This window comes from Etheostoma spectabile, chromosome 13 (genome assembly GCF_008692095.1).
Source record: "Etheostoma spectabile isolate EspeVRDwgs_2016 chromosome 13, UIUC_Espe_1.0, whole genome shotgun sequence".
Taxonomy (NCBI): domain Eukaryota; kingdom Metazoa; phylum Chordata; class Actinopteri; order Perciformes; family Percidae; genus Etheostoma; species Etheostoma spectabile.
Genome location: NC_045745.1, coordinates 4,966,622 through 4,979,764, shown reverse-complemented (window position 1 = coordinate 4,979,764; position 13,143 = coordinate 4,966,622). Strand labels below are relative to the sequence as shown.

At 43.5% G+C, this 13,143-nt stretch overlaps 1 protein-coding gene across 2 annotated transcripts in view; it reads left to right on the top strand.

Moving 5' to 3' along the window:
• Positions 1-461: 461 nt before the first annotated feature.
• Positions 462-13,143, top strand: part of rnf43 (ring finger protein 43) — a gene marked incomplete at its 3' end in the record, with an annotated part of 95,082 nt that continues 82,400 nt past the window's right edge. For both annotated transcript variants that reach the window (XM_032533673.1, XM_032533672.1), the window contains 1 exon segment: positions 462-1,967. In XM_032533673.1, coding sequence (XP_032389564.1) covers positions 1,746-1,967 — 222 coding nt within the window. In that variant the 5' untranslated portion in view covers positions 462-1,745.

Sequence of the window (13,143 nt, the reverse complement as noted above, 5' to 3'; positions counted from 1 at the left end):
GGGGGGGGGGGTGTACACTAGAGGGAGACACTTCCCCGGTTTTGATCCGCTGCTGCTGCGACAGCGACTCCGCCCTCAGTCTCCAATGTGGCCTTCAGGTGCTACTCGGAAGCTCCTTTACGTTGATACTTCATTATTTTTTTATTCTGTAACATGCAAGCGTTTTGGGGGTTGAAAACGAAGCCTGTAATTACTACTGGTATTTGATAGCTGCTTATTATCAAAGACTGTCATTTGACAGTCACATCGCATTGCATGAAGATTAGTAAATTTTTGTTACTATAACTTTGAATTTTGATAGCAGCGTAATAATAATAACCTAAAGTAGCCTACTTTAACACGGTTTCTCCTTCTAAAAAAGGCAGGTGACAAAAATCCACCCTTCCCCAAACATCTGGCCGTTCCTGTGCATCGTTTCTATAAAGTCCCAATCTCCGACAGCACTGGAAGGCCGCAGGACAGCGAGCAGGTAGAGAGTGTCAATGAGATCCCAGGGGAGCGAGAGACAGTCCGGGAGGCAGACTTTGGGGACGGTGTCGTAACTGTACACGGCGTCTCTTCACTTTACCAACTTTAAATGGAGATCACGCGGAGTTTGGACCACTCTTATCCCGTACTTTTTGGAGTGTTCCTACTGTGTAATCTCTGATGATTTTGATAAACAATTCATTTTCCCTCAGTGCTCTCGGGAGGATCGTCTCTAATTTCTTACAGTGCAGCGGAGGCACTGAACTCAGAGAATAGCCTGTGTGTGTGTGTGTCTGTGTGTGTGTGTGTGTGTTTTTACAGTGAGTTGGTTTAAATGAGGAGCGACTGGAGAGAATAAGTTGATGGGTTGGTTAGAGAAGTCGCTTTGGTTTCGGACCCATAATCACCAAGTACGTGAAGCAAGGCAGCGGTGCGTTTGCTCGGGTTAATAATTAGAGAGAGCGGGGTAGCCTGCTGCATTTAACAACTTCGAGGATTATTTTTCGCAACTCCTTAGTTGTAAAAATATTACCCAACTTTTTGGCACTGCGCTATCTGTCAACATGCCTCCTAACTCTCCGACGGCAACCTGCCCCCCCGCCTTTGAAGTTCAAGTTGTCGCTCCGTTGCGTTTTTGTGGATGTATCCAGAAAATGTGGCGCCCACAGGATGTGCTATCTTCTGACGCTTCTGTTTGTGTGTTTGGTTATTATAAGGTACAGTGACTGGCGTACACTGTAATATTAATAACAATAAAGAACAGCAGTTTGGATACTGATGAAGATTGACGCACTGTTGCCAGGACGTGCCCTTCTGGGAGAGGATACAGCAGCTCCATAACGCAAACACTTTCCATTAGTTGTGTATCTCATGAGGACCAGGCTGTTGGAAACCAATGCACACTTCAAGCTCTGAGACAGCACTGCGTGTGTCTGTGAGCGTGCAGTGTTTCTATGACACTGGATAAAAGTTCATTCAAGCTTCTTGTAGCTCGGTTTTCTCTGAGGATTGTTCCATGGGGACTGGCCACTGAGTAGCCTAATCTGCATTTTCTATAACGTGTGGAGTTTCAATGTAACTGGTGCTGAATGGAAGTTTTAGGACATTCAACCGTGAGTTATGATGGCAGACCTTCAGCTTTAAAAGTTTGGATTGGATCTGTTTAGCAGTAGTCGAGAAGAAGTGGGACATCTACTTTGTCCGTTTGTTTTTCCGCGGTGCTTGCCTGCTTTGAAGTCCACCATGTGCGGCCGGGCCCCGCCGCTACAGCCGAGGCCATGATCGTCCCCCAGCGGCGCCTGGCCGGGCTCTGGCCGTGGCTGCTCATGGCGGCCCTGCAGGTGGTGCTGGGCCAGCCGGGCCTGGAGTCCGAGCGGCCGGCCCTCCGAGCTGTCATCAAGGTGGCACTGCTGAATCATGAGCTGACGGGGAAGACCATCACCTTGCAAGGGTTGTTCGTGGGAGGAAGTGCCGGCTACGCGGAGGGAAAACTCATGCAGGTAAGGTGTCATAGAAAAGCATCCGGGGCTTCCCTTTCCCAGGCTTAATTCACTGTACCTCCTATAAAAAGGAAATCACAGGACAGGGGTGCAGGTGGACACCTGTAGTCAGAGTTGTAGTTCAGCTGTGTCACAGGGGCCTGACGTGTCTACAGGCTCCTCTGCAAGTCACTAGTACCAGTAGGAATGTAATGCCTTGCACAAAGGAACTTGAGCAATGTAGATAGAGGCTATGGGGATATCTGAGACCACAGCTTTACCACTTGGCATCCTTTTTGCCTTGCAGTACATTGACCTCTGATAATTGTTTGGTCCCAGAGGACCCTGTCATTGATCATTTTATTGTAAAAGTCTTCTATTTGTACAAATGGACAAATAACTTAGAGACCAGATCAGTATTATTAAACTTGTATGTTCTCCCTTCACAGTATTGGAAAAATTATTGATAAAGTGAAATAGTGTCAAACAGAGAGTAAAAAGTCAAATGGAAAAAAAACAAAAAACGTGCATAATTCCTTTGAAATTACTATTGTGGCCCCAAGTTTCTCTAACCTAAACAACTGTTTACACAGCATCCACCGTCTGATAACCCAAATGATGTTAACACCTGGACTTGTTGCTATACGCCTTCAAAATACTGATAACAAAAAGTGACCGTGAGTTAGAGTACATTGTATCCTTCAGAGAGCTGTTCAGCATGTTCTGACTGAAAAGGTAATTTCCTTGAACAACAGTGATGCCATACATGTGTTATTGAGGTTGGTTTGTCTTATATCTATTTTCAATTTTCCTTGGAACAACATGGGTTTGGTTGAGGTTGCCAACCTTTTTATGTGTGTCTTTTCAAAGATGGCAGCTTTGTTTTGCAGTAACTATTTATGGCATCTAATGCTCTTTCAACATTTTTAATATCAAGGTGTGGTCAAAGACTGTTTAAACAACACAGAAAATCATGTTTAGACTCATGCAAACCTGTGATTTAAGCAAAAGTGCTTTTTCTTTTTTTTACCATTTTAGAAAAAAAGAGGCATGCTGTTACCTTGCACTGGAAAGTATATGCTCTGTTCAGTGTGCATATTTAGGATTCAGGAGTGGATTAAGGCTCCCGGGCCTTAAAGCTTGGCTGTGTCAATTTATTTACAGTCTCCAGAGAAACGGGACAACAGATATAAGGTGCTGTAGGATCATGTCTCTTCTCACTCACTAGGCGTGGGAGGTTTTGTGAATGGCATGCCAGATGCTGCCGTTAGCCATGATTGATAAGGATTTACATGACTTCCCCACAGAGAAAGGCCAGTATTAGGGCACTGTAAGTCAAACGCTTTCTCCCTTTCCAGTGAAAAGTGATTTGGCTTTAATGTGTCTGTGCGGGACGTTGACAACATGTTATGGATGCGTTTCACTGCGCAGGCCAGGCAGGTGAGATCAAAGACACTTCCAGCTTTCTGGAATTTCCAGCTTTCGTTATTTGGCTTCCCTTAAAGCCAGGCAGAGTAGTTTGTAGCGTTCCAAATGCAAATGGGCTGTAAAGAAAAAAATGCACAGAAAGATATTAACCTGTCATCTGTTCTCAGCAAAGAGCTTCAGCAACATGTACATATCAAGGTAGCACATGGGTGATGAGCTTGATCAAGATTGTAGAAGTGAAATCTGATTTCCATAACGGTGTGAAGAAATGTACACCAGTGCCACATTCAAACTATTCTTTTTATCTCTGCTAGTCAGAACGGGCGACAGCTCCGTACTCCTATCCTGATAAAATCCCTCTTTTCTTTTTTACTTTCTGCTGGCCAAAAAGTCTGTACCTTTGGGTTTTGTCCACTCTGTGTCCTTGTTTCCCTAAAGCAGACCACTGATTGTGGTTCTGTCCAAGGCTAGGAAGGTATAGTTTGTTCAGGCTCACTTCCCGGGCTGTTCCCACAATGCACAGGGGTGGTTTTATGCTGCAGGATGCTCTTTGTTCCAGCTTAGGCCTGTTCCAACAGGTCCTCATTGCCTCTGCATGCTGCTTGAAGGTCCCGCTTTATGTACTTCTTTTCCACTGGATGGACGGGGGGGAGGGTTGTCTTCTAATAAGATTACATCCTGCCTCTGAGTTCAGCAGGTGCACTTTAAGAGAAGTTACCCCCAGTCTTTACTCTGGACCACGCTGAAGCAGTTACCACTTGACACGCTGATCTTCATCAACATGTCGCTCCCTTGGGATGCCGTGCGGTTTTATTTGAATTGTCTAATTTTAGAGGTTGATATCTAAGAAACCGGTATGTGGCATTAGAAGTTAAACAGAAATGTTAAAAAACTGCAAGGCTTTTTGTATCTGTCGTACAATGTTGAAAAAGATGACCCTACGCCGGCTGTTATGGTAAACCATGCAGATGCACGTATTCAACCCTTTTTCTTTGGCAATCATTTTGTAATGGTAGAACTGAAGTTATTTATCTTATAAATCACCAAATCCTGCTTTGCTAATGCATGTTAGGAACAAACTGAGTGCTTGGGATAGAAGAAATCCACAGTTTCCCTCTATTCAAGTCATAAGACTTTGCTTTGGTACGCATCTCGCTCTGATCTATTAAACTGTGATCTCCCTGGAAGTATGCCCTGTCCTCTGAATGAACACGTTCACTGGAACACTGGCTGGGGTCTGGCCAGCACTATTTGGACAAATACAAGTGCTGAGGAATTTTGACTCTCTCTCCCCCTTATTCAAAAGGAAGCTTACATTATGACCAGAGGGGACGTGCAAAGGCTTCTGGGATAACTTTGAACTTGAGAGTTTTGTCAACTGTCCTCTGTTGAGAGAAGGAGTTGGAGTTTATCCTCCAACGGGCATCGTGCCCAATTAAAGGACATCAAAGGAGCTCCACCTATTTTCTCTTAAAGCCGTCTTGACTTTGTTTTCTTCCTCATGCCGTACTTTTGGGTCTTTGTACTCTGAAATGTTGAATTGACCTTTTGAGAGCTCCCTTAAATACATCAGCTATAATTAAGGCAGGGCAGGCAATTGAATGAACACAAGTTAACTCTGAACCACTTCACATTCCTTCGCCTCCCTTCTCGGTGTCCCACAAGGTACTGAATGCCTCCTCGGCTCTCCCTGAGCCCTCGACGGTCCGAGGCCACTATCTGTTTCCCTGCTGGCGCTCAGCACGGCCGTTTGGGAACGAGGGATGGGAGGGCGGAGGCGGCGCTCAGGGAGAACATCAAAGTGTGTCCAGCTCCGAACGTGAGCCGGGATGATTAAAAAACCGAGACTGTTTACACTGCACTTCCCATATGGGCCCCCTCCTCCCCCTCCCTCTAGATTTCCTGTCCATACTTCCTATCTCCCTGGATGAGATAACAGCCTGTGCAGGGCTCCTCGGGGCTCCTCACTACTTTACATGTTGTTGGAGGTGCTGCTGTGCATAACATAGATATCAAAAACATATATTTGGCTTTTTTTGTTTCATATAAAGCCTCTAAACTCCTTGCTGTGTGAGAAGTCTTGCTGAGATGAAAATTCAATACAACTTATGAGAAATTTGAAAATCATCAGAAAGGGATCAGGAAATTGATTTGACTCCGAATCCAAGTTTTTGGAAGACTTGAGATGCATAGCAACAGCCAGGGATGCAGATGAAGTGCAATGAAAGGAATATCTTCCGTAAAGTGGCTGATCATAGGATGAGCGTGGATGACGAGTTTTCATATTAAACTTGGTGCTTTGTCCTCACTTTTATATTTTCTTGCACAGATAGAACCCTCTAATTATTGACTTGCTAATTAATCTGGAACATCCTCCAGGATTAAACTCATTCTCTGAAGTCCAATTCTTATGTCTTCTCACAACACAGTAACAGTAGTAGTAACAGTGGACAAAGGCCTGCTCCAAATTTTGCTGCAAGCCCCAGTGGACATTCACAGCGTGCATGTCTGGCATGCAAAGCTCTGCCATGTCCACTGGTATGGACACCATATGAGACCGCAACATAAACAGCAGTAGAGTCCCGTCCCCATCCCCATCCCTCCCATCTGCCCCTTGGCGACACTGGCAGTTATATAAAGGTATGAATGAAATCACTATAAGCTCACAATTTCCCCTTTCTTATCCACAGCGCCTGTTCAAAACAACGCAGACTTTTCTCAGATTAACTGCTGGTTGGGTAAAAAAAAGAATGGGGGGGGACAATTTTGGGACAAACATCAACTCTAAAGCCAGCATGAGAATCCTGATCAGTGATGTTGATACGGAGATTATTCATACCATTTTATGTGTCCAGCCCACACAGATCTGCTGTCAAGACTTGTTTGTGTTATGTATTTCCATATGGTCATCAGTTCAGCCCGCCTGCTGTTGCTTTTCTATCGTCTCCTTCCTTTAGTGATCTGAGACTACGATTCCATGTTGCCTCTGGCTCTCGCCTTGAACAGACCCCCACGTGTGTCCGACCTGTCAGCCAAGCTCTGGACTAATGGTTTCTCCTGAGCAGGGGGATCTGACAAAGCTGCAGCCTGCAGCACAGGAAGCAGGGGCTAGTGCTGTCCTGTCCACCCTCTTCCACCAGAGATGGCTGTTGAGATGCGTCCTAGGGCACAGGGAAGAAGGGAGAAGCAGGTAAAAGGAAAGATGGCAAATCTCTTAATCCTGCCGGCCCCCTTCTTTTTAAGTCATTAGACCAGGTCTGGAATTCATTGACGTTATACAACACATTCTTTTCTAGTTTTCATAGCTCTCCTCACCAGAGAAAGGATCTGTTACTTCAGTATACTTCCAGTCACTGTTTCACTCAGCCAAGACACTTCCTCTTACATTTGTGCAAAAGAGTGACATGTTTAATTCCAAGTTATTTGTAGCACATCTATGTGGATGATGCAAAAACACACAAACAATGCAGTATGGTAGAGGCATTACTACTTGGGGGACTTATCCTTGAACAGGCCCACCGACAGGGCGTGTGCGTGCGTGCGTGTGTGTGTGTGTGTGTGTGTGTGTAATGTACATAGCACGTCATGACAGAATAGTAGACCTCATTTTGAAAGACATATCAAATCCCTTTCCACCCTCAGTGAGAATGTACAAACATTCTCAGGTAAACCCCCCATGTTTAGTAATAGTAACCTCAGTACTTTCTTACACCTGGTTGCCAATACACCAGATGTTGTTATTATCAATGAGGAGTCCAGCGAGGTGGACATTTTGGAGGTAGGCTGCAGCTTTGATTCCAGAATGGAGGAGGCTTTCTACACTAAGGTAGTTAAATACCAACCACTCCTGAACACCATCTCAGAGCTAGGCTATAGGTGCAGACTACTCATTTTCATATTTGGTAGCCCAGGACACACACAAGTTGGTAGTAAGAGGGTTGCAACAACTTGGGATGGCCAAAAAGAGGCTAAACAGCTTGCAAAGTACTGTTCCATACCCGCTATTATTCGCAGTCTACACATATGGCGGAGACGTTGCTACTTCTACCCTTAACCCTCATGTTGTCCTCGGGGTCAAATTTGACCGTTTTCAAAGTTTTTTTATAACAGAAAATATTGAGGGAAGACAAACGTTAGAAAAAGCAAGAAAAACAAGAGAAAAAAACTGCCTGGGCTTTAGAAAAAGCGCCACAAACGTAAAAAAAATAATGACCAAAACATTGAAAAAGTCAGAAAAACGTCAGGAAAAAGCCATAAAAATGTTGAAAAAGTTACCTAAGTGTTGACAAAACCCCCCCCACAAAAAACGTTAAGAAGGGTTAAGAACTGAGTATTGTGCTTATTAAGTGATATTGTAAAAGACCTGCTGCATGCCACTGGTCCATGAGTTTGTGTATGTATTGTACTGCACCTGTAATATTTGTGTCCCTGTTCCATTTTTCTTCATGTGGACATGAATAAATTGTGTGTGTGTGTGTGTGTGTGTGTGTTCACTTAAATGAAACGTTAATGAGACAGGCTTTGTCTCGCTCTTCTTTTCGAGCAGTTTTATTGTCTGTCCCTCTGAGAAACCACCAGGGCACGGAAGGAGTAGCAGCTCTTTTAAGTTGTGCCATCATGTAGCCACAGCCACGCATCCATTACAATGGAGAGCAGTGAGTCACCTGCCTATAAAAGAGCACATGCACGCACACACATATTGCGATAATTTTCCTTTGATGGCACTGTACCTGACACAGGGCCAGGCAGGGGTTAGTGGAATTCAATCATGTAGGGTGAAACAGTTGAGAATACCTTGGCATTTTTGCATTCCCAGTGAGATGGGTATCCTGTGTGACCTTTTTCTGAATTTGTCCTGACAGTGCAGGTCAAGTGAAGCACCTGTCCTCCAACCTTCCAGTTGTAACCGATCCACTGGGAGTACAGAGGAAAGCCGGCTGATCCATGGCAGGTGTGGGGGCCAAGCTATCCCTTCCCTGGGGATCAAGGCCACATTTTATAGAGATTTACAGAGAACCATGTGGTGGTAGATTTAATATGCTGCTGGTGGGGAAGTCGACGGTAACGGTTTAGTGTTCTCCCCCAGGTGAAGGGAGAATGTCGTGTATACATCGTACATTGCTTTTGAGACTAAGTTAGCTCACGTAAACACAGCACATTTTAGCCATGCTCATGGCTCGGCTCTGGATTGTTAAGTTGGTCAGTCCACCACTTTGATCCAGGCTGAAATACCTATTATATATATTTAGGGCTGGGCAATATATCGATGTTGTATCGATATCGCGATATGAGACTAGATATTGTCTTAGATTTTGGATGTGTTGTAATATTGTAAAATGGTAAGTGTCCTGATTTTACAGGTTGTATTACAGTAAAGTGAACTTAACTTACCAGACTGGTCTAGCTGTTCTATTATTTACCTCTACCCACTAAGTAATTAAATCATTTCTGGAGAATATTTATCAAAAATCTCATTATGTAAATAGCATTTTGTTAAAGCACCAATAGTCAACCGTGCAATATAGTCGCAATATCAACATTGAGGTATTTGGTCAAGAATATTGTAATATTGGATTTTCTCTATATCGCCCAGCCCTATATATTATTATTATTATTATTATTATTATTATTATTTTTATATTTATGGTGCCCAGAGGATTGATCCTGACTTTTCGAGTTGTGCCACCATGAGGCGAACTGTTATGGTTTTGAGTGAAATGTCTGTCTCGATTGTCATTATATTTAGTAAAGACGTTGTTAGCATGCTAAACGCATCAGCTTATTTGCATTGTCCGTGTGAGCGTGTTTGCATGCTGACGTCAGCATTTATTACAAAGCAAAAGTAGACTCTTCGCCTTAGTTTATTATCTGTACACCAGAAGTTTTCTTTTCCATCCATTTTGTGTAAAATTGGATTCTTACAGCTTTAAGCTAATTAAGACTCTCAACTCCACACAAGTCTCTCAGGGTCTCTCAGTGTGACTATGTTCACAAGATTGTGGCGTCGGCGACTTTCCCGCTCAAAAACTCAAGTGACGATAATGACCTCTTCGGATCATGGCTTTTTAATCCTCCGTGTCCTCCTTGGCTACTAGCAACTGCGTGGACGGGGGTGGGGGGGGGGAACATGGTGGACTTGAGTTTTGTTGTCGTCACTTAGAATTCCTCATGGGGGCGACAGAAACTACGCACTATAACTTTAAATCATCAGTACAAGAAATAAAACAGCGTACACAGTCAGTTTTCCTCCTGAATAGTTTTATTATCAACTGCACAATAAAAGATCTTTGGCATCTAGATAAGTGAGATGTAACATATGCCAAAGCTTTACAACACAAATGGTTATGTATTAAGCATATGAGGGGTATGTTTGCATGGGGAAACTGTTGTCGTAGTTAGTACAAGCCTTGACTCTATCGTGAGTCCCTCCCTGACACTCCTGCCCCGCCTGGAGGGAGGCGAGAGCAGCTTTTTCTGCTCCCGCGGACATCAAAGGCTCAGAAGCGTCTCTGCAGTTTTTCACTTCTCTGTTTGACTCGCCTCTCTTTCTCCCAGAGCGCGGCTTCAAATTCCTCCTCCACACCATCTCTCTTCCAACCAGCCCTCTCTTGTTTCTTGACAGCTCTTTAAAATGGTTGTAATTCATTGCATGTGCTTTAGTTTCAAGGACAAAAATGGCTGCATGCACTCAAAAGGCAGGAAGCGCTTAGTTCGCAGAGAGGTTGGAGGAAAAGAGTCATCACCATACCACAGATAAACGCTGACTGACAAACTCCCTCCCTCTCTCAGGCTCCCTGTGGCTCCTTCACTCACTCTCTAAGGCATTAGTTGTTGTTTTTCTACGGCTTTGTGCTTGCCGCTTTGGCAAATACGGCAACAACACCTTCCAGTTATTTCATAAAAAGTTGTTTGGTTTCTGTATGCGAAGACTGAAAGCTATATGTAATAGAGCTTATATATAACTATATGAACTACGCGTTTATGACAGATACATGTGCGTCAGAGCTGCAGAGTGATATTGTTAAAAAGCAGAGTGTGCAGTGAGCACAAAGCCTCCTTCTGAGTGGAAGCACATTTTCTTTTTTTCTGCTTCAAGGCTTGGCTCAACGATCCGCAAGAAGGGGAGCTTTCACCTGTGTGACGGTCTGATTCTGTGTGTGTGTGTGTGTGTGTGTGTGTGTGTGTGTGTGTGTGTGTGTGTGTGTGTGTGTGTGTGTGTGTGTGTGTGTGTGTGTGTGTGTGAGAACTGAGATCATTTACCAAACTCTATTAAGCGGGATCAAAGCGAATCAGATCTTCCAGTCCTGCAAGACTACAAAAGTCGTACTGTAACTCCAGATCCAGGGAGATAAGGCTGCTGACAAAAAAATGCTTTATGGCCGCAAGAGTCACATGGTCACTCCCAAACAACTAACAGCAAATCCTGGTTTTGACTTTTTTCCCCTTTGGCCTTCTTCTCAGAAAGGCACCAGTGTTAGTGGTCCTCATGCGTCCCTGCTTCACGCCCAGTTTGATTTATTGAATTAGAAAAGCTCAATAGAAATGTCCAAATGTGAAACAGCACTAAAGTGGCTTGAGACGTGTTGAAATATTGCCCTTGCAGGACTGTAGGACACACACTTTCATGAAGGCTTCACGCCACCCACCATGGTGTTACAGTAGTAACAGCCTACCATGACTACATGCATTCGGAATCTTTTTGTTCATTTTAGTCCAGTTGAAGAAATCCCACATGTATGTTGCATTTGTATCGAGGAAATCAGGTCAGCTGAGTCAGTGAACTCTTTTAAGTCCCTTCTTAAAACATACTTTTATAGGAGAGCCTTTCCCGATCTTATTTGACTTTATTTTATCCCTTTTATTTCATTGTAAATTACTCATTTTATATTTATCTTCAATGTTTTCATGCTTTTATCTTTTTGTATTATTGTCTCTTGGGTATTATTGTCTTTACACTTGGTAATGCAATTTGTAACTTGTTTTTGAAAAAGTGCTCTACAAATAAAGATTATTCTTATTATTATCATTATTGTCGCATTAAAAGATTTCTTCTATGATTCTGCCAAAAGATGCTGCCACTTTTTAGCTTGCCCGACTCACCGAATGTAGTCTGTGGGTATAAGCCTGCTATTGGCCGATATCACGAGGCATTCTCCTCTCCTGCTTTCTGAGTGTTATCATTTTTAAAATCCCCATCGCTTCAGGAAACAACAAAAACCTCTGAGCTAGAGACCTACGCGCTGAATATGGCAAGTTTTGAGGAAGATTTGGATTGTGCAAAATAGCAGGTTGGCAAATTGGCTTAGTTCTTTCGGTGAATGGTCGGTTGTAAAGCTATTCAAAGAATATTGATGTACTATATTGAGTTGTGGAGATTTAGCAATTTTAATGCCAGGGCTCGTCTCCCCTGTCGCTGCATCGTGGTCTCAGCACCTCCAAGACGATTGGGATTTGAAATCCAAACAAGCCGGAGGGTTTTTTCCCCTATAGCAGAGTGCTAGTGGGTGCAGCACTGACACAGCGCTGGGGACGTACGTCTGGCTATGCAGGACTACTTGTTAGCTAATATTTGGACAGTAACGGCAGAGTGTGCCTGTGTTTCCATCCACGGGCTTAGTGTTGTGGAAAGAGCTAAAGTTAGAAGATTTCAGTCCTGATTTGTCAACACCTGTGGTTAAACACCCGTGGTTACTGGGTGGAACAGCAAGTGCCGTCTGACACTACAGATCCCAGAATTCATGGGGCAGAAAACACTTGTTGAACGGATACTTTCATAGAAATACAACAGAAGAGTTAACAGTGCCAACATTGGTGATAAATGCATTGTTTCCTGTGACTTTTTCACAATAAAAGCCCCCCAGTGTTTCACCAGTTGAACGTATAAAGCAATAACTTAACACCGCTCTATTTGGCGTCAGGAGAGTGAACAGTAAACAGTATGGCTCATATCAATAAGATATAATTACTTCCTGTCAATCCCTTGTGTGTAGGTAGGTCGTTTGCACAGGAATGGTGGACTCCACCACTGAAAAACCGAGGATGGTAGAAAGGGGTTTGATCTCCTGAAAATTTGAAGGATTATAATTTGAATGAATCTTACTCATGCATGACTGTATCTGCACCCCCTTCCTAGTTGTCCATCTTGCATAGAACTTACTATGCCACTGAGACAAAAAATTAAGAGGAAACCAGATACTAAGTTTTCAAAGGACTTCAGTTACAGTTAGTGGTTTTAACATGCACTTCCTTGTCTTCCTGATATCAGATGGCTTGTAATTGATCCAAATAATGGCCAATACTTCTTGATAGAGCTTGTTCCCAGGGAAATGATGCATCACTATATAAAACACTGTCAAAGGCAAATTACTTTGTCGTTTTCTTTTGTTGCCTTGAAATAGGGCTTTGTTTTTGCCCTTTGTAGCTGTTTGCCTGCTCCTAAGGACTGCTGTGTGAGCTGGAGGTGAATGATTGTTCTCTGTGAACATGGCTGATCATCATTCTTTTAAGTCACATGCCTGCCAGCATGATGTATGGCTGTTATCTCAGTCGGACTAAATGAAAGGTGCATCTCTCAGAATCAGACAAAGGGTTATTAGTATGTCTGCCAGACTGATGTGTTCCTTTCCATTCACTTGCAAAAAGAGTTTTTTTCTCTTCCATTTCCATTTCTTGCTGGGAAACTTGGCCTTGGGTGCGACATGCACATATGCGTGCTTATTTCACCATGCACATCCATCCACTGCCATCAGTTGTAAGCTTACTTCTACGT